The following is a 20,296-nucleotide window of genomic DNA, read 5'->3' as shown; positions in this document are numbered from 1 at the left end:
GAACAACTGAAATGTTATTTAAGAAGGAAGAAATGCTGTGTTAAGGCCACATTGCACATACCTAATCATTTACCTTTCTCTAGTATCTTTCATTTCCTCATGTAACCCACCCCCACTTCTCTGTCACCTCTGCCATTGATTTTCATTTTTGTACTTTGTATTTCTCCTCTTTGTTTTTCTTCGAATTTTTCTTCACTGCAGTGTATTGGACAGTTCATGAGTGTAGTTCTACATATGAACGTCCTGACGCTGCTATTAGAAACTACCACAGACTGGAAGGTTTAAACAAGAGAATTTTATCCTCTCCTAGTCCTGGAGACCAGAAGTTTGAGATCAAAGTGCCTCAGGACTGCGCTCCAGGGAAGGATCCTTCCTGCCTCTCCCAGCTCCTGGGGGCTCCAGGAGTCCCTGGGCTTGTGGCCACATCACTGCAGTCTCTGCCTCCACCTTCATGTGGCTTTCTCCTCCGTGTCTCTGTCTCCCCTTTGGTCTCTTAGAAGGAAGGACACCTGTCATTGGATTTAGGGCCACCCTAATCCAGGACGCTCTCATCTCAAGATCCTTCAATTAATCACATCTGCAAAGACCCTGTTGCTGAATAAGGTCTCATTCCAGGTCTGGGCATTAGGACGTGGATGGATCTTTCTGAAGGCCACAGTTCAATCCACTACAGGTGTATCCAGTTCCCTCTGGAGGCGTTAGGGGAGGATCCTCCCTGCCTCTCCCAGCTCCTGGGGGCTCTAGGAGTCCCTGGGCTTGTGGCCGCTTCACTGCATCTCTGCCTCTGTCCCCATGTGGCCTTCTCCCCTGTGTGTGTGCCTCCTCTTCAGTCTCTTACGATGATACCTGTCATTGGATTTGGACCTACCCTATTCTAGGATGATGTCATCTGAAGCTCCTCGAGTTAATTCTATCTGCAAAGATCCTATTTCCCAGTAACGTCCCATTCACAGGTTGGTGGGGCAGGATCACAGATGTAACTTCCTGGAGACCTCTCATTCCACCCACTCCACTGAATTTCGTTAAGGTCAGGAAGTGATTTGGAATCTACAAGATAATTATTTTTGCTCATTGGCATTTCTGATCATCAGTGAGGGTATCATTTGAAAGCTCCATTTTGTAAGGTATTTCCATTGCTAGAATACCTGAATTGGAGTATCTAAGTCAAAAGAAGCTAAATAGAAAACATCACTTTGAGCCAATATGAGTCTCTTTCCTGGTCAGTATGAAAAAATGTCAGAAGTACAACTTGTGCCCCAGACATGTTGGTGTGTAGTATACACTTACTGGTTGATGATGTGGTTTGGCTTTGTGTACCCACCCAAATCTCATGTTTAAATGTAGTCCCCATTGTTGGAAGCGGGACCTGGTGAGAGGTGGTTGGATCATGGGAGTGGTTTCTGATGGTTTAGCAACATTGCCCTAGTACTGTCTTGTGAGAGTTCTCAGGAGATCTGATGGTTTTAAAGTGTAGTACTTCCTCCATTGCTCACTGTCAGTCATGTGCCTTGCTTCTCCTTTGCCTTCTGCTGTGATTGTAAGTTTCCTGAGGCCTCTCCAGCCATGTGGAACTATAAGTCAATTAAGTCTTTTTTCTTTTTTTTCTTTTTCTTCTTCTTTTTTTTTTTTTGGACCCGGAGTCTCGCTCTGTCACCCAGGCTGGAGTGCAGTGGTGTGATCTCCCCTCACTGCAAGCTCTGCCTCCGGGTTCACGCCATTCTCCTGCCTCAGCCTCCTGAGTAGCTGGGACTACAGGTGCCCACTACCATGCCCGGCTAATTTTTTTGTATTTTTAAAAGAGAAGGGGTTTCACCATGTTAGCAGGATGATCTCAATCTCCTGACCTCGTGATCTGCCCTCCTCAGCTTCCCAAAGTGCTGGGATTACAGGCGTGAGCCACCGCGCCTGGCCTAAACCTCTTTTCTTTATAAATTATGCAGTCTCAGGTAGTTCTTTACAGCAGACTGCAAATGGACTAATACAGTTGACTTCTAGGTGTTCTTGGATTTATCTTGGTCTTTGCAGTTTTAAGTATATATGTTTTTTAGTTTATTTCATGTATTTCTAAAATTTCTAGATATTACTAAAGTCTGTTGGTTTCTGCAGCAGGACTGCAATCTTTTTACTACAGTCAACAAAGCATAGCATGACAATCTTGTTTTCACACGTGCACCGCTATTTTCAAGGCTGTATTTGCATGTATTTCTGTCTTTTTCCTGGTCTTCAGAGGTCAAGAAATGGTTTTCTTGGGGCAAAGAGCTTTGTTCAGCTTTGCAGACCTCCCAGTCTCAGCTGCAAATACAGACTCTGCTCCTGCACCTTAAAAGTACTCACATGGTAAGACCGCATCCCTATAGAAAGTCAAAAAATTAGCCAGGCATGGTGGCACACACCTGTGGTCCCCGCTACATGGGAGGCTGAGGTGGGAGGATGGCCTCCTGGGGGAGTTCAAGGCAACAGTGAGCTATGATTGCACCACTGCACTCCAGCCTGGGTGACAGAGTCAAACCTTGTCTCACAAAAAAGAAAAATATGATAAACTCAGGCTCTTTCATTTGGCCTATACACATTTATTGATCGATCACCTGTTGCGTGCCACGTACTGTTCCATGAATGAGGAGTATCAAGAAAGTCAGTGATGGGTGTGGTGACTCACATCTGTAGTCCCATTACTTTGGAAGGCTGAAGTGGGAGGATCACTTGAGCCCAGGAGTTTGAGACCAGCCTGGGCAAAATAGTGAGATGTCATCTCTACCAAAAATTAAAAAAAAAAGAAAAAAATCATCCTGGCGTGGTGGTGTGCACCTGTAGCCCCAGCTGCTCAGGAGGCTGAGGTGGGAGCATAGCATGAGCACTGGAGGTCAAGGTTCAGTGCAGTGAGCCAGGATCACGCTGCAGTACTCCAGCCTGGGGGCAACAGATCAAGACCCTGTCTCAAAAAAAAGTAGTTCACTTGCAGTTTATTGAGGGTGCCTTATAGTGCTGTGCAAACCGGCTCAGTACCGAGCTCTCCAAGGCAGGACATATCAGGTACTGCTTGTGCTGTAGACTGAAGGAAGCCTCGAGAAAGGTGTTCTATTCTTGGCCATAGTGGCGTATTCACCACTGTAAACTTTATTTTAACAATTTTTTAATATTTTATTTCATTTATGTACTCCATCTCGCTCTGTCACCCAGGCTGGAGTGCAGTGGCATGATCTCAGCTCACTGCAACCTCTGCCTCTCAGGTTCAGGCAATTCTCCTGCCGCAGCCTCCTGAGTAGCTGAGATTACAAGCACCAGTGACCATGTCCAGCTAATTTTTGTATTTTTAGTAGAGATGGGTTTCACCATGTTGACCAGGCTGGTCTGGAACTCCTGACCTCAAGTGACCTGCGTGCCTCAGCCTCTCAAAGTGCTGGGATTGCAGACATGAGCCTCAGCGTCCAGCCTATATTTTATTATTTTATTTCATTTTATTTATTTAATTTAATTATTTATTTTTTATTTTTTATTTTTTATTTGACAAGGTCTCACTCTGTCACCCAGGCTGGAGTGTGGTGATGTGATCACCGCTCACTGCAGCCTTGACCGCCTGTGCTCAAGCGATCCTCCTCCCTCAGCCTCCCAAGTAGCTGGGACTACACTTGTGCATCACCACACTCAGCTAATTTTTTTTTTAAAGGACTGGATTTGCCATATTTCCCAGGCTTATTTTATTTTTTAAATTGACACATAATAATTGTATGTATTCATGGGGTACCTAGTGATGCTTTGATACAAAGAATGGAGTAATCAGATCAGGGTTAATTAACATATCCATCATTTCAATTATTTACCATTTCTTTGTGTTACAAACATTGAATATCCTGTACGTGTTTGAAACTGTGTGACATGTTATTGCTAATTAAAATCACCCTACAAGGCAATAGAACACTGGAACATATTCCTCCTATCTTGTATCCTTTTTTTTTTTTTTTTTTTTTTTTTTTTTTGAGATGGAGTCTCGCTCTGCCGCCCAGGCTGGAGTGCAGTGGTGCGATCTCAGCTCACTGCAAGCTCTGCCTCCTGGGTTTACACCATTCTCCTGCCTCAGCCTCCCGAGTAGGTGGGACTACAGGCGCCTGCCACCTCGCCCGGCTAGTTTTTGTATTTTTTTTTTTAGTAGAGATGGGATTTCACCGTGTTAGCCAGGATGGTCTCGATCTCCTGACCTCGTGATCCGCCCATCTTGGCCTCCCTAAGTGCTGGGATTACAGGCTTGAGCCACTGCGCCTGTCCTTCTTGTATCCTTTAACAAACCTCTCCCTATCTTTCCCTTCTTCCCTTCCCAGAATCTAGTATCCTCTGTTCTTCTTTATCCTTTCAGGATATTAGCTTTTTATAGCTTTCATGTATGAGTAAGCACAAGTACTGTGTAATGTTCTTTTCCTGGCTTATTTCACCTAACGTAACGTCCTCCAGTTTCATCCGTGTTGCTGCCAATCAGAGGATTTTATTCCTTTTCACGGCTGAATAGTATTCTACTGTGTGTAGATAGCACCTTTTCTTTACTGTCTGCTCATCTGCGGGTGGACACCTAGGCTGATTCCCTATCTTGGCTGTTGTGAATAGTGCTGCGGTAAACATGGGCGTGCCGATGTCTCTCCGATATCATGGCTTCCTTTGCTCTGAACAGATACCTAGTAATGTCATGGCCGGGTCATGTGGGAGTTCCATTTCTAGTGTTTTGAGGAACCTCCATACTCTTCTCTATGGTGGCTCTACTAGTTTACGTTCCCACCAGCGTTGCATGAGAGTTCCCTTTCTAGCCAGGCACGGTGGCTCATGCTGGTAATCCCAGCACTTTGGGAGACCAAGCTGTGTGGATCACTTGAGCCCAGGACTTCAAGACCAGCCTAAGCAACATGGTGAACCCCCCGCCCCCTCCAAAAAGTACAAAAATTAGCCAGTGTGATGGTGGGCGCCTGTGGTCCCAGCTACTTGGAAGGCCGAGGCAGGTCGATCGCTTGAGCCTGGGAGGCAGAGGTTGCAGTGAGCTGAGATTGCACCGCTGCACTCCAGCCTGGGAGACAGAGCGAGATCCTGTCTTGAAAAAAAAAAAAAAAGAGTCCCCTTTTCTCCACACCCTCACCAGCATTTGTTGTTTTTGTGTGTATGTGTCTTTTTTTTTTTTTTTTTTTTTGAGAGGAAGTTTCACTCTTGTCGCCCAGGCTGGAGTGCAATGGCATGTTCTCAGCTCACTGCAACTTCCACCTTACAGATTCAAGTGATTCTCCTGCTTCAGCCTCCTGAGTAGCTGGAATTACAGACGTGTGCCACCATGCCTGCCTAATTTTTGTATTTTTAGTGGAGATAGGGTTTTACCATGTCGGCTAGACTGGTCTCAAATTCCTGACCTTAGGTTATATACCCACCTTGGCCTCCTAAAGTGCTGGGCTACAGTGTCTTTTTGGTAATGGCCATCTTAACTGGGTTGAAATGATTGTTACCTCATTGAGGTTTTGATTTGCATTTCTCTGGTGATTAGTGACACTTAGCATTTTTTTCATATACCTGTTGGCCTTTTCCATGTCTTGTTTTGAGAAACGTCTGTGAAGACCACTTGTCCATTTTTTAATTGGACTGCTTATCTTTTCGCTGTTGAGACGTTTGAGTTCCATGCTTGGTCACGGTGGTGGATTCACCCCGGTAAACATGAGAGAGCATTTCCGTCCAGTGTTTAGTGCACAGTTAAGGAATGGGCTGGTGGCCCCTCTGAATAAGATGCTCAAAGGAGTTGCCTTCTGCCTCAAAGGAGTTGCCTTCTGCCTCTCAAATGGTCTTTATATTCTCTCCAAGGGAGCTTCCCTTACATCGGGCTGCGGCACACGATGCCTTGCCTCTTAGAACCATCTGAGTGTCACGTGCTTTCAGATCGTGACAACTTCAGTGTGCGGGGAAGAGTGCACGTGAAATAAATTATCTTCTGCCTGTGTTAAGCAGAAATAGCTATTGTTACAAAGCAGGGATTTTTTTCCATGCTTACTCCCCACTAAATATACATGTTTGTTTTTCTAACAGGTTTCCTCCGTTTTTTGATGACAACTCGTTTGGCATTTATCAGAAAATTCTTGCAGGCAAAATAGATTTCCCCAGACATTTGGATTTCCATGTAAAGTAAGTAAACCGTTTGCCTCATCATGGGGTGTGTTTATTTTTAAAGTGTCTAAAATCACCATGAAAACACGCACTCAGCAGGATACCATATTGTGGTATTACATGTGCTGTGCATAAACTATTTTGGACAGTTATCTTTTCCATAAGAAAAGAAAATATTTTAAGTATTCTACTTTTCACATTTTAATGATTCTTGGCCGTATTTTATTCTTTTGGTGATATGTTATGTTTAAAATGAGCCAATGAATGAGTTTGTGATCGTATTTTATAAGAGAGCAGTTTTGGAATTTGTCAAGAAGGATCCTCCTAGTTCTGTGGCTCGTAGAACTGTTGATGGGTTTAGCAGAGTTTTATCTTTTCTCTCCTGCTTAAGTTATGCTCAACCTGTAAGTCCTTTTTAACATCAGCATTTTCAGTTCTGAGCATGTTGCTTTACGAACATTTACATAGTTGCTGGATATTGGCAACTTTGGATGCACATTTTATTAAGGTTGTTGCAATAGGGAGAAAAGATACTTTGTTAAATATAAGAATGCTTTTGGTTTTCTGGCTACCTTACCCAATGTGGTCAGCTGGTAGCCATTTTTACTGTAATAAGCACTGATTTCTGTTTGTTTCCCTGTATTTTTCAGATGAGGTGATGGGTGCACCAACCCCCTGGGCACAAAGTAGAGCTAAATCTATCTAGTTGAGAATTAAAGTTTTATTTTCCATGGCCTATTTTCTTGTGAGCCAGTGGAAGTTCAGTTTGGAGAAGACTTATTTCAGGGCGACAGACCAGGTTGTTTTGAAAATGCCCCTTATGGGGCCACTGGCTACGTTCAGTTGAGTTTCTTGGTGGCGAATGCACCCCATCCTAACCAGAGGTTCTTAGTCTGAACAGAAGATAAGGTTGTGTTTTATTGGCTTCAACTTGTGTTGTGTTTGACACACTAGAGGCAGGCTTTAAAAGGCTTCAGCAAGAAAATGAGGCTCTGCTTAAGAATGAATCACTTAGAATGGACACCCTGTCCCTCAAAGACAGGGTGGTGTCGGCCGGGCGCGATGGCTCACGCCTGTAATCCCAGCACTTTGGGAGGCCGAGATGGGCGGATCACCAGGTCAGGAGATCGAGACCATCCTGGCTAACACGGTGAAACCCCGTCTCTACTAAAAAGAAGTACAAAAAACTAGCGGGGCGAGGTGGCGGGCGCCTGTAGTCCCAGCTTCTCGGGAGGCTGAGGCGGGAGAATGGCGTAAACCCGGGAGGCGGAGCTTGCAGTGAGCGGAGATCCGGCCACTGCACTCCAGCCTGGGCGACAGAGCGAGACTCCGTCTCAAAAAAAAAAAAAAAAAAAAAAAAAAAAAGACAGGGTGGTGTCAAAGGAAACAGCACCTCAGAAGCCAACTGCTCTGGAAGGAAATGGAAAGGATTGTATAGAACCTCTGTCTCAGGCCCCAAATCCCATCTGAGTCGAGTGACATTATATCAAGTGGATGGCAAAGCACTTTTATGATTGAGTTTGGCCAGGTGAGGTGCTCATGCCTGTAATCCCAGCACTTCAGGAGGCTGAGGTGGGAGGATTGGTTGGGGCCAGTAGTTTGAGGCCTGCTTGGACAATGTAGTAACACCCCCCATGTCTACAAAAAATTAAAAAATTAGCTGGTCTTGGTAGCCTGTGCCTGTGGTCGCAGCTACTAGAGAGGCTGAGATGGGAGGACTGGTTGAGCCCAGGAAGTCGAGGCTGCAGTCACCTGTGATTGCACTGCTACACTCCAGACTGGGTGAAGGAGTAAGACCCTTTCAAAAAAAAATTTAAAAAATAATTATATATATATATAGATGTATATGGGGCGGAGGGAGAGGGCGAGAGGTTTCCAATGTCCTGTGGAAACAAACAAACAAAAAAAGGAATTGCAAAAATAGAACACACCAGAAGCATAATCAAAGTCTGGTCTCTTGCCACTTTTCCTTGTTTCTCTCCTAGAGAGTAGGGAACCAGCGGTGACCATCTTGGTCCTGTCTGATCTAACATCCCTCTCTTTATGTAGCTCCCAGCCCCTTCCAGTGTTCCCCACAATGCCCCTGTCTCTTTACATACCCAGTGCGGGTCCACCAAGAGCAGGAACAGTGGTAGTTGAGTAAAACTTCACTTCTTCCCATTTTTTGTTAAATCTTATCAAATTGACTGAGAAGCAAGAGCTCAATGACTCATATCTTTTTTTTTTTTTTTTTTTTTTTTTTTGGTAGAGATGGGTATGGGGAGGGCCTTGCTTCATTACCCAGGCTGATCTTCAACTCCTTGGCTCAAGTGATCCTCCTGCCTTGTCCTCCCCAAATGTTGGGATTACAAGTGTGAGCCACTGCCCCTGGCCTTAGTGACACATTTTTCTTATGCAAATTGCTGTCTCTGGTTGGCCGTGATGCTAAAACTTTGATTCTCAGCTTTTAAAGTGATATGTTGCTTCCTGCAGTTTTTAACATTTGACTGGATAAACATTTTGCCTCGACATATGGCACATCAGAATTGACATTCCTTATAGAAATAAATACCATTTAAAAGAAAAGAAAAACACCAAAACAAAGCTCTGGGGCTTGTTACCAATTCAGCAGAGGTATTATCTTCTGGTGTTTTTTTCACAACTGAAAGTATCTGGATCTAAGAGGAGCCAGCTGGTGTCAGGATCACACATAAAGTTTAGAATTTTGGCTATGGTGAATCAAAAGAGTGCTGGCAGACATATCGCCTATCCTGGAGTCAAGGGACCCGTCTATAGCTGCGGACACTTGTGGTGTTTCTTTACAGGGCTTTGCATTTTTAGGGGGCCCCTACTCACCCACACTCTTTGCTTTCTGAACTGCTTTACAAGAATTTGCTTTGGTAGTTTACTTTTTCTTTTGAAGAGAAGGGTGTCTTGCTCTGTCACCCAGGCTGGAGTGCAGTGACACAGTCATAGCTCACTGCAGCTTTGACGTCCTGGGCTCAGGTGATCCTCCCATCTCAGCCTTCTGAGTAGCTGATGCTACAGGCATGCACCACCATGCCTTGCTAATGTTTTGACTTTTTGTAGAGATGTGGGGTCTTACTATGTTATCCACACGAGTCTCAAACTCTTGGTCTCAAGTGATCTTGCCACTTCAGCCTCTTGCGTAGCTGGGGTTACAAGCCACCATTCCCTGTATTTTAGATAAATCTTCATTTTCTTAGATGCCAAACTCAAAAAGAAAAAAAAAACAAAAAACAAGGCCATCAAACACTTTGTTTTCTTACATGCCAAACACCAAAAAAAGAAAAAAGAAAAAAAAAATGAAGTTTATTAAGGTGATCCCCAGAACATTCTGAAATAAACATGGGGCTTTTCTTCCTGTATAATTTACACCACTGCTTGCCCCATTAGCACACACACTTATAGCTGATTGGACTGGAATTATAAGGAAACAGAAGTTTATTTAAAATCTAAAAGCATAAAAAATCTTTGTTATAATCCCACTCCAGTCAGGTTTAAGTTTAGTATTGCACTAAGGGGGCAGACAGTGGTGTAAACTACATGGGGAAAAAGCCCCACATTGATTTGGGAATGTTTTGGGGGTATGGTGTTTGATGACCTTGGTATTTTTTGGCAAGGGGGAGGATGTCAAAATAATGAAGGAGAAACTCAGTAAGTACTGTAAAGCTAACTTTTCAGTGATGTTTATATTCCCCACCCTGCTCAAAGCTTTTCAGCCTTACAGGATGGATACAAAATCCCAGCCTTAGGTGGGCAGACAGATGGTCTCTGAGTTTTACTTTGAGACAGAGAAGCTGTGAAGTCTGATAAGTATCCCATCGTAATTCAGAAAGCATGGTGGCAGGAAACTGGTTAAATTTCTGATCAGACAGGACTGGCGAGATTCGTAGTCTAGATGGTGGAGTCTGAGCCTGGGATGTCACCTGGCTTGTCGGAGACTCCGCAGTCCGTCACAGAACCTGGGAGTAACCCAGTCCAAGTTCGTGCTTCTTTCCCTGGGCTGTAGTTTATGCCAGGAAAGCCTAGATGCTTACACCAGGGTCATGGGTATTGGATTATTTGGGGGGACTTCAATATATTATTATATCATATTATGTATGTTATATATAATATACTCAGTGTATTGTGTGTGTACACGCAGACACACATGATCACTTCTACTTGCATAAATATGCGTCTTAAAACTCACCTAATCTACTGGAAGTCTTCAACATCATCTCTAACTACCCATCCTAATTGAACCAGCTTGCTGTTTTTCTTTTGTTTTGTTTTGAAACAGAGTCTCACTCTATCACCCAGGCTGGAGTGTAGTGGTGCCATCTTAGCTCACTGCAGCTTCACCTCCTGGGTCCAGGTAGTTTTTGTGCGTCAGCCTGCCAAACAGCTGGGACTATAGGCATGTGCCAGCATGCCCAGCTAAATTTTTTTGTTTTTTTAAATAGAGGTGGGGTTTCACCATGTTGGCCATGCTGGTCTTGACCTCCTGACGTCAAGTGATCCATGCCCGTCGGCCACCCAAACTGTTGGGATTACAGGCGTGAGTCAATGTGCTTGGCCTCCCCACGTGCTGTACTTCTGACATGGTCTGTTATTTAAAAAGGAAGATTACAAGTGAAGAAGCAGACTTAGGAGACTCATCCTAATGTGTGTGCTTATGGGAAAGCCAGCCTTTTACAACAGGAATTCCATCAGTAAGCGGACCCCCAGGGCAGCGTGTGACTGTGGATGCTGGTGAAAGCAGACCCCCACAGCGTGTGACTGTGGATGCTGGTGAAAGCAGATGTCTTCTATTTTGCAGGGACAGCCTGACAGGCATGTTTACGTTAAGTGTCTGGATCCTCCCTGCAGGCACATATAAATTTCACCCTTTTCTACTCAAAGGGGTAGTTTCTTTACAAACATGTAATCAACACTTTTCCCTTTACTTCAGCCATGCATGGGGCAGCCCAACCTTGCATAAGTTATTTGAGAGCTCATGATAGTATGAAATAAGCACTACAAAGTGTTTTGCCAAAGTGGAAATAGAACTGCCGTCCTCATATCAGGTAGATCTTATATCTGTTGCCATGTTGCATTTGCTGATGTGGATATAAATGATCTGCTTTTTTATTTTTGTCTCCTTTCCCTAAGAGACCTCATTAAGAAACTGCTTGTGGTTGACAGAACAAGGCGATTAGGAAACATGAAGGTCAGTATTTGATCCCATAGGTATTCAGTGGTACCCGATGTGCATGTCTGCCGTCTGACACCCACAATGATGTGTGCAGATATAAACCAAGCCTCAATGGTCTTTAAACTTTACCAAATTTAAAATCTGGTTTTTCATTTATTGTTTTTTAAATTTTACTTGAAACTACCAGGAAAGATCTATCAAATCTGGGTGTCTGGGTGCACAATGTCAAACTGGGTCTACACCGTATCTCCCCTCACCTCTGAGCAAGCTAATAGAGCAATAACAATTTATAAGTTATTATTCATTATTTTGTTTACTTATCTCATTTTTAAACAGCTTTACGGAGAGTGAATTCACACGCCATGCCATTTACCTCTCTAAAATGTGGTGCAATTCAGTGGCTTTTAGTATACACATAATTATGTAACAGCCACCCCCATGGTTAATCTTAGAACATTTTTATTAGCTCAAAAAAGAAACCCTGCACCCTTCAGCTATCACTGTGCTAGTCTTTCTTCCTCTCTTGCCCTAAGTCAGTGGTCCCCAACCTTTTTGGCACCAGGGACTAGTTTCGTGGAAGACACTTTTTCCATGGAGCATGCAGCCTAGATCCCTTACATGTGCAGTTGACAGTAGGGTGTGTGCACCTATGTGAATCTAACGCCAATGCTGATCTGACAGGAGGTGGAGCTCAGGTGGTAATGCAAATGATGGGGGAGCAGCTGTAAATACAGGTGACGCTTCACTCATTCACCTGCTGTTCACCTTTTACTGTGTGGCCCATTTTGGTTCCTAACAGGGCATGGACTGCTACTGGATCATGGCCCTGGGGTTGGGGACCCCTGGGTTAGGGACCCCTAACCTAAGCAACCACTAATCTACTGACTTTCTCTCTAGGGTTTTATATTCTGGGCTCTGCTAAAAATGGAATTGTACAAAATGTCACCTTTTGTGTCTGGCCTGTTTCACTGAGCATGACATCTTTTTTTTTTTTTTTTTTAATTTATTTATTATTATTATACTTTAAGTTGTAGGGTACATGTGCATAACGTGCAGGTTTGTTACATATGTATACTTGTGCCATGTTGCTGTGCTGCACCCATCAACTCGTCATTTACATCAGGTATAACTCCCAATGCAATCCCTTCCCTCTCCCCCCTCCCCCCTCCCCATGATAGGCCCCGGTGTGTGATGTTCCCCTTCCTGAGTCCGAGTGATCTCATTGTTCAGTTCCCACCTATGAGTGAGAACATGCGGTGTTTGGTTTTCTGTTCTTGTGATAGTTTGCTAAGAATGATGGATTCCAGCTGCATCCAAGTCCCTACAAAGGACTCAAACTCATCCTTTTTGATGGCTGCATAGTATTCCATGGTGTATATGTGCCACATTTTCTTAATCCAGTCTGTCACTGATGGACATCTGGGTTGATTCCAAGTCTTTGCTATTGTGAATAGTGCTGCAATAAACATACGTGTGCATGTGTCTTTATAGCAGCATAATTTATAATCCTTTGGGTATATACCCAGTAATGGGATGGCTGGGTCATATGGTACATCTAGTTCTAGATCCTTGAGGAATCGCCATACTGTTTTCCATAATGGTTGAACTAGTTTACAGTCCCACCAACAGTGTAAAAGTGTTCCTATTTCTCCACATCCTCTCCAGCACCTGTTGTTTCCTGACTTTTTAATGATCGCCATTCTAACTGGTGTGAGATGGTATCTCATTGTGGTTTTGATTTGCATTTCTCTGATGGCCAGTGATGATGAGCATTTTTTCATGTGTCTGTTGGCTGTATGAATGTCTTCTTTTGAGAAATGTCTATTCATATCCTTTGCCCACTTTTTGATGGGGTTGTTTGTTTTTTTCTTGTAAATTTGTTTGAGTTCTTTGTAGGTTGTGGATATTAGCCCTTTGTCAGATGAGTAGATTGCAAAAATTTTCTCCCATTCTGTAGGTTGCCTGTTCACTCTGATGGTAGTTTCTTTTGCTGTGCAGAATGAGCATGACATCTTTAAGGTTCATCCATGCTGTAGCCTGTGTCAGAGCTTCGTTCCTTTTCCTGGCTGCATAATATTCCACTGTATGGGTGGACCTTGTTTTGTTTATCCATTCATCCATGGACAGACACCTGGGCTGTTTCCACCTTTGTCTTTTGTGAATAGTTCTGCCATCGATATAGGTGTATATATTTTTACGTATGCAAGCAATGATTTTAGAAGTTGTGCATCAGGTATGATTTCCACAAACTTTTTGTGTGGAAGCAAATACATAATTGACAAAAACTGTTCCATAAATAATATCATACCTTATATGCATGTTTTGGCATCCCTGAACCTGATAGAATTCATGGACTTTTCGTAGGCTGTTTCTAGCTCTGGACAACATTGGAGGGACTTATACATGGAGGGTCTTCCATGTACATCTTGACCCTGTAAATTCCCTTTTGGAGAGACACAGTATACCAGGGTGTGAGGGTTGAAACACTTGGCTCTCTTGGGTTTGTGTTGCACCCTCTGTGTGGTTTGGGAGTCTCCAGTGGCTGCCATAACAACTGACCACAAACTAGGGGCTTACACAACAGGAATTTATGCTCGCACAGTCTCAGTCCTAGAAGCCAGGACTCTGAAATCAAGGTGTCTCAGGCCTCCAGACGCTCTAGGGGAGGATCCTTTCTGCCTTTCCCAGCTCCTGGGGCTCCCTGGGCTTGTGGCATCCCTGGGCTTGTGGCCACATCACTCTAGTCTCTGCTTCTGCCTCCATGTGGTGTTTTCCTCTGTGTCTGTGTCTTCTCTTCTCTCTCTCAGAAGGACACCTGTCATTGGGTTCAGGGCCACCGTAATGCAGGAATATCTCATCTCAAGAGCCTTCCCTTAACTACATTTACAAAGATCCCTTTTTGCATGTAGGGTTCCATTCCCAGGTACTGGGAGTCAGGACATGGGCATATACTTTGGGGGCCTCTGCCCAGTGTGTGATAATGGTGTCTACTTCCTACTAGAGGCTCTAGGGGGGATCCTCCTCTGTGTTTGTGTCTCCTCTTCTGTCCCTTATGAGGATACCTGTCACTGGATTTAGGGCCTACCCTTCTTCAGGATGATGTCATCGCAAGAACCTTAATTTACTTACATCTGCAAAGACCCTATTTCCAAATAAGGTGATATTCACAGGCACTCGGGGGAGAGGACATGCACATCTTTTTGAGAGACATTGTTTACTCTGTAACAGTAGTCAAGCCTCTGTCCTTTACATTATTTGTAGACAGCAACTGATACCTTCAGGTCTCCGAGGAGCCTATCCAGCCAGGTTGCACTGTGTGGACTAATCTGCGCCGTGACTCTTCATAAGGATGGACAGGTCCTGTATTAATGCCACAGCCATTTAGAAAAGACCTGGGTCTCTTGCCGGAACTGCAGGGAATCACAGATGACCCATATCTATAATCTGCTGGGAGTGGTGTAGTGATTGTCATAGGTGCCCTCCGAGGGGAAAGAACAAGTTTCCTCATCAAAGGAATTGGGGAAAAACTCACAAACTGTCAAACTAGGTCTTAAAGTCTAGTTAAAGCTTCCTGATAAGAAGATAAACTGAAAAAGACTCAAGAAAACATTGATTTTATTTTATTTTATTTTTGTAAAGTTAACAAATAAAAATGGTTTTATTTATCATGTGCAACATGAAGTTTTGAAATATGCACCCATTGTGGAATTGGTCCGTTGAGTTCATTAACATATGCATTACCTCACATAATTACCATTTATTTGTGGTGCGAACACTTAAGATCTACTCTGAAAAAAATTGTTTTTAAGAGATGGGGTTGTGATGTGTTGCTCAGGCCTGTCTCAAACCCCTGAGCTCAAGTGATCTGCCTGCCTTGGCCTCACAAAGTGCTAGGATTACAGGCAAGAGCCACTGCACCCAGCAAGATCTACTCTTCTAGAGATTCTTGAGAGTACATCATTAGTTATAGTCACCGAGCTGTGCAAGCGACTGACTGAACTTGTTCCTCCTGTCTCACTCACTTCTGTCTCTTTTGACCAATGACTTCCCATCTCAGTCCCTTCCCAGCCCCTGGTATCCACCATTCTACTGTCTGCTTCTATGAGTTCAACTTTTTTAGATTTCCCGTATAAGTGAGGTCAGACTGTATTTGTCTATCTGTGCCTGGCTTATTTCTGTCTCTTTCTCTCTCTCTTTTTTTTTTTTTTTTTTTTTGTGAGACAGTCTTGCTCATTTGCCCAGGGTGGCGGACAGTGACGCAGTCTCCGCTCACTGCAACCCCTGCCTCCTAGGTTCAAAGGTTCTCCTGCATCAGCCTCCAGAGTAGCTGGGATTGCACCACACCTGGCTAATTTTTGTATTTTTGGGTGCAGATGGGGTTTCACCATGATGGCCAGGCTGTTCATGAACTCCTGACCTCAAGTGATCTGTCTGCATCAGCCTCCCCCAAAGTGTTGGGATTACAGGTGTGAGTTACCATGCCTGGACCTTATTTCTCTTAATACACTATCCTCCAGGTTGATGCAGGTTTTTGAAAATGACCGCATTTCCCTCCTTTTCCTTGCTGAATAGTAGTCCATGGCATATATATCACACATTTTCTTTATCCACTTCCCTCTTGATGGGCATGTAGGTTGATTCTACTACATCTTGGCTGCTTTGACCTTGCTGCAATGAGCAGAGGGTGCAAATGATATACTCATTTGTTTTTTTCTTTGGGTGTATACACAGTACTGGGATTGCTGAAGCTTACTTTCTATTTTTACATTGTCAGGGAAGAAACAGTCTGATTAAAATGGAGGTATATTCCTGTGTAGCCCCTGGTCTATGGGTGCGCTAGAGAGGAATACTTACTCTTTCTCCTGCTCTGACCACCTCTCCATTCTCACCTGCACTGCCATCCTTAGCCTGGGTGTATCACTGCGTTCCCAGGCAGTTGTCATAACTGCTTCTGGCACCGCCCTCAACGCCCCTGACTTTCCCCATCAATCCCTCCTTTCTGTAGGAAGAGGGTCTGTCATTCATAGCCTGGGACCCCAGGGCTTTAGCTTGGTGCTCAGAACCTTCCAGGTTCCTCTCATCCTGTGCTTCTCTTCTGATGATTTCCTGGTCTTTCCCATGAACCTTCATGCAGCCAGGATGGATGAACCACCCAGTCACATATGTGTAACCATCATACCTTGTTGTTCTTCTCTCTTCACTTGGCCCCTCTTCATTCGGGGGTCTTCCCTTCTTCTGGAACCACATCCATTTTGTTGAACTCCTTCATCCTCTGTGGACACTGCTGTGCCATTCATGCTTGGAAAATCCCCGGCACATGGGTTCCTTTTTTTCATATTAGCTGGCCTTAAACACACATGTATTTGCACACACACTTTATATATATAAAATGTAAAATATATAGAGAATTACATACAAATTTATTTATATAATATAAAGTGTGTGTATCTATATATACACATTGCATTTTTATGCATCATATACAAACTAGCATACAAAAAGGTCAAAGGAATATAGATTTATCTATACATTATATAAATAGATAATTGCACATATATGTAGATTTATCTGTAAATTATGTATTTATATATTGATATATATCTCTATAAATATATAGTGTGTATATTACATATAAATAACTATATTTAGAAATATAAATATATAAATCTATATAATACATATATAAGTGTAAATATAGATGTACATATTATATCTATTTATATATGTTTATATGTAGTATACAGATATACCTGTATATTTTATATACATATAAAATATAGGTATATAGATATAAAGTGTGAAGCCAGGTGCAGTGGCTCACACCTGTAATCCCAGGACTTTGGAAGGCCAAGGGAGGAGGATTGCTTGCTCCCAAGTGTTCCAGACCAGTGCAGGCAACAACAGTGAGACCCCTAACTCTACACAGTATACAAAAATTAGCCAGGCATGGTGGTGCATGCCGGTAATCCCAGCTACTCTCAAGCTGAGGCATGAGAATTACTTGAACCCAGTAGGCATGGGCTGCAGTGAGCCAAGATGGCACCACTGCACTCCAGCCTGGATGACAGAGTAAAACTGCATCTTAGAAAAAAAAAAAAAAAGTAGAGTATAGTAAATAGATAAATCAGGGAGACAGTCGTTTATTATCATTACCAACTGTTAGGTGCTGCAGATAACATACGTGTTAGACTGTTATACGGCTAGCAGTGCAACAGGAGGGATGCGCTGTCCTGTGGTGACAATGGCCGTGACGTCACTAGGGGATAGGAGTTTTTACGATCATTATAATCTTATGGGAGCACCACTGTATATGTCATCCATTGTTGACTGAAGCGTTATTTCGAGACTCATGACTGTAGACACACACCCACACATACACTAACTTTTTTCTTTTTCTTTTTTTTTTTTTTTTGAGACGGAGTCTCGCTCTGTCGCCCAGGCTGGAGTGCAATGGCCGGATCTCAGCTCACTGCAAGCTCCACTTCCGGGGTTCACGCCATTCTCCTGCCTCAGCCTCCCCAGTAGCTGGGACTACAGGCCTTTTTCTTTTTTTTTTTTGGAGACAAGGGCTTGCTCTGTCACCCAGGCTGGAGTGCAGTTGTGTGATCACAGCTCATTGCACCCTTGACCTCCTGGACTCAAGTGATCCTCCCACCTCGGCCCCCCGAATAGCTGGGACTACATGCACGCACCACCATGCTTGGCTAATTTTTAATACTTTTTTGTAGAGACCAGGTTTCACGTTGTTACCCAGGTTAGTCTCAAAGTCCTGGGCTCAAGCAGTCCTCTTTGAGGACTCCCAAAGTGCACTCCCAGAGTGCTGGCATATAAATGTGAGCCACTGCTCCCAACCCCCACACACTTTATATCATGCACATACACACACACACACACAGTTTGGATACTTATGTATGTAGAAGTGTGTGTATATATAAATATGTGTATATATTAACATGTGTATGTGTATATGTATATATAGATATATGTGTATAGATTAACGTGTATGCATATAAGTATGTGAATATATAAATACATGTGTATATTGTGTGTATGCGTATGTGTGTATATATAAATGTATGTATATAAATGTGTGTATGTATATAAATATGTATATATACAAATGTGTATAAATGTGTATATGCATGTATGTGTATATATAAATGTGTATATATTAACGTGTGTATGTATATAAATATGTGTATAGATCAGTATATGTGTATAAACGTGTATGTGTATAAAAGTATGTATATATCAATGTGTGTGTGTATATATAAGTGCGTGTGTTTGTATATTACTGTGTATGCATGTGAGTACATACACATCTTTTAGTATCCAAATTAGAATTTTATCTGATGGATAAAATTTATTTTATTTTATTCACAACACTCTTACTTTTATTCACAACATTGCTGAAGGTAAAACTCAACAGCTATTATTTGTTGCCTTGGGAGGGATTTCAGAGGTCGTGATGGCCACAGTGTGAGCCAGCCGATGCCTGGTGCTACCCTTGAGCATGAAGCAGGCCGACTTGGATGCAGGTTGTTAATTGCCAGGCCATGCAATATCGTTCCTAAGATCTCTTAAATTGGACATCCTTAGTTTGAGTTCCCAGTCTTGTTATTTACTTGCTGGTTCCTACTAAGCAAATTAATATCTTTCAGTGAACCCTAGTTTCTATATCTGTAAAATACTGAATAAGTTTGCAAGATGAAAACAGGAGACAAACTGGGAAATTACTGGGTGTCCAATTTCATGTCGAGAGTTGGAATCGTATTTATCATTTTCGTCTTTGGTCCGCAATGCCAATGCATTGCACAGGAGCAGAATGACTGGATTTGTTTCTGCAACAAAAAAGGGCAAACAAAACACTAACAGCTTTGCTTGCAGGTTTTCCTAGCAGCTCACCCTCCAGGCACAGTTATCCAAAATGCAGCAAACTTGTTCCATTTGTTTCAATACTAGAATAATGTAGAGATTCTTTGGGGTATTTTTCTTTCCTGCCGTGTCAGAATTCCACACACTGACGACATGTGTTGTTTCTTTTGAAGAATGGGGCAAATGATGTGAAACGCCATCAGTGGTTCCACTCTGTGGACTGGGAAGCTGTTCCGCAGAGAAAACTGAAGGTACAACACATATCAGTGGGTGACTCAGTACGCCCGAGCTCTCCCGTTAACAGGGACTGTCTCTGAATCCTGGGACTTCTTTATTGATGCCTGACATGTAATTAATTTGTCTAAAACCATTCATAAACCAAGTTCCCCACTCTGTGTCTTAGTGATAATTAGCTCCCATAAAGGGGTGAGGACATGCAATGTTTGTCTTTCCATGTCTGGCTTATTTTACTTAATATATGGATCTCAGTTCTATCCATGTTGCTGCAAGTAACAAGATTTCATTATTTTTTTTTTATAGTCAAGTAGTACTCTATCCTGTCTGTATGCCACATTTTCTTCCTCCCTCCCTCCCTCCCTCCCTCCCTCCCTCCCTCCCTCCCTCCCTCCCTCCCTTCCTCCCTTCCTTCCTTCCTTCCTTCCTTCCTTCCTTCCTTCCTTCCTTCCTTCCTTCCTTCCTTCCTTCCTTCCTTCCTTCCCCTCTTTCTCTTTCTCTTTCTTTTTCTTTTTTCTTTTTTTTAAGAGATGAGGTCTCACTATATTGCCCAGGCTGGTCCAGAACCAAAGTGCAGGGATGACAGGCAGGAGCCACCACACCCAGTCATATATCATATGTTCTTTGTCTGTTCATTCATGGATGGACACTCATCTCAGATTTTGAAGCAGATTTTAGGAGAACTGGCCTGATTCCTGACTAGCTCCCTCCTCTTTAGTGGAAAGTGGTAAACAGGTTTACAGAGATAAGCATGTGTCTAGCTCCATGGTAATCATTCAGTGATAGTGGTGTATTATGTGGAGAATATTCTTTGGAACATTTCTGGCCAAACTGCTTATTTTTAAACATCTGGCTTTTTGTCCGGGTGCGGTGGCTTACTCCTATAAT

General features: G+C 43.1%; 1 protein-coding gene across 1 annotated transcript in view; it reads left to right on the top strand.

Annotated features, from left to right (window-relative positions):
• The window catches only part of LOC126947129 (cAMP-dependent protein kinase catalytic subunit PRKX-like), a 103,151-nt gene that overhangs the window by 74,993 nt on the left and 7,862 nt on the right, over positions 1 to 20,296 (top strand). The window contains exons 5-7 of the mRNA XM_050777754.1: positions 6,043 to 6,138; positions 11,257 to 11,314; positions 19,348 to 19,425. Of these exons, the coding sequence (XP_050633711.1) occupies positions 6,043 to 6,138; positions 11,257 to 11,314; positions 19,348 to 19,425 (232 nt within the window). The remainder of the gene's footprint in view (positions 1 to 6,042; positions 6,139 to 11,256; positions 11,315 to 19,347; positions 19,426 to 20,296) is intronic.

Source organism: Macaca thibetana, chromosome Y, assembly GCF_024542745.1.
Source record: "Macaca thibetana thibetana isolate TM-01 chromosome Y, ASM2454274v1, whole genome shotgun sequence".
Classification (NCBI taxonomy): domain Eukaryota; kingdom Metazoa; phylum Chordata; class Mammalia; order Primates; family Cercopithecidae; genus Macaca; species Macaca thibetana.
The sequence above is the reverse complement of the archived record's forward strand: the minus strand, read 5'-3'. Positions and strand labels throughout refer to the sequence as shown.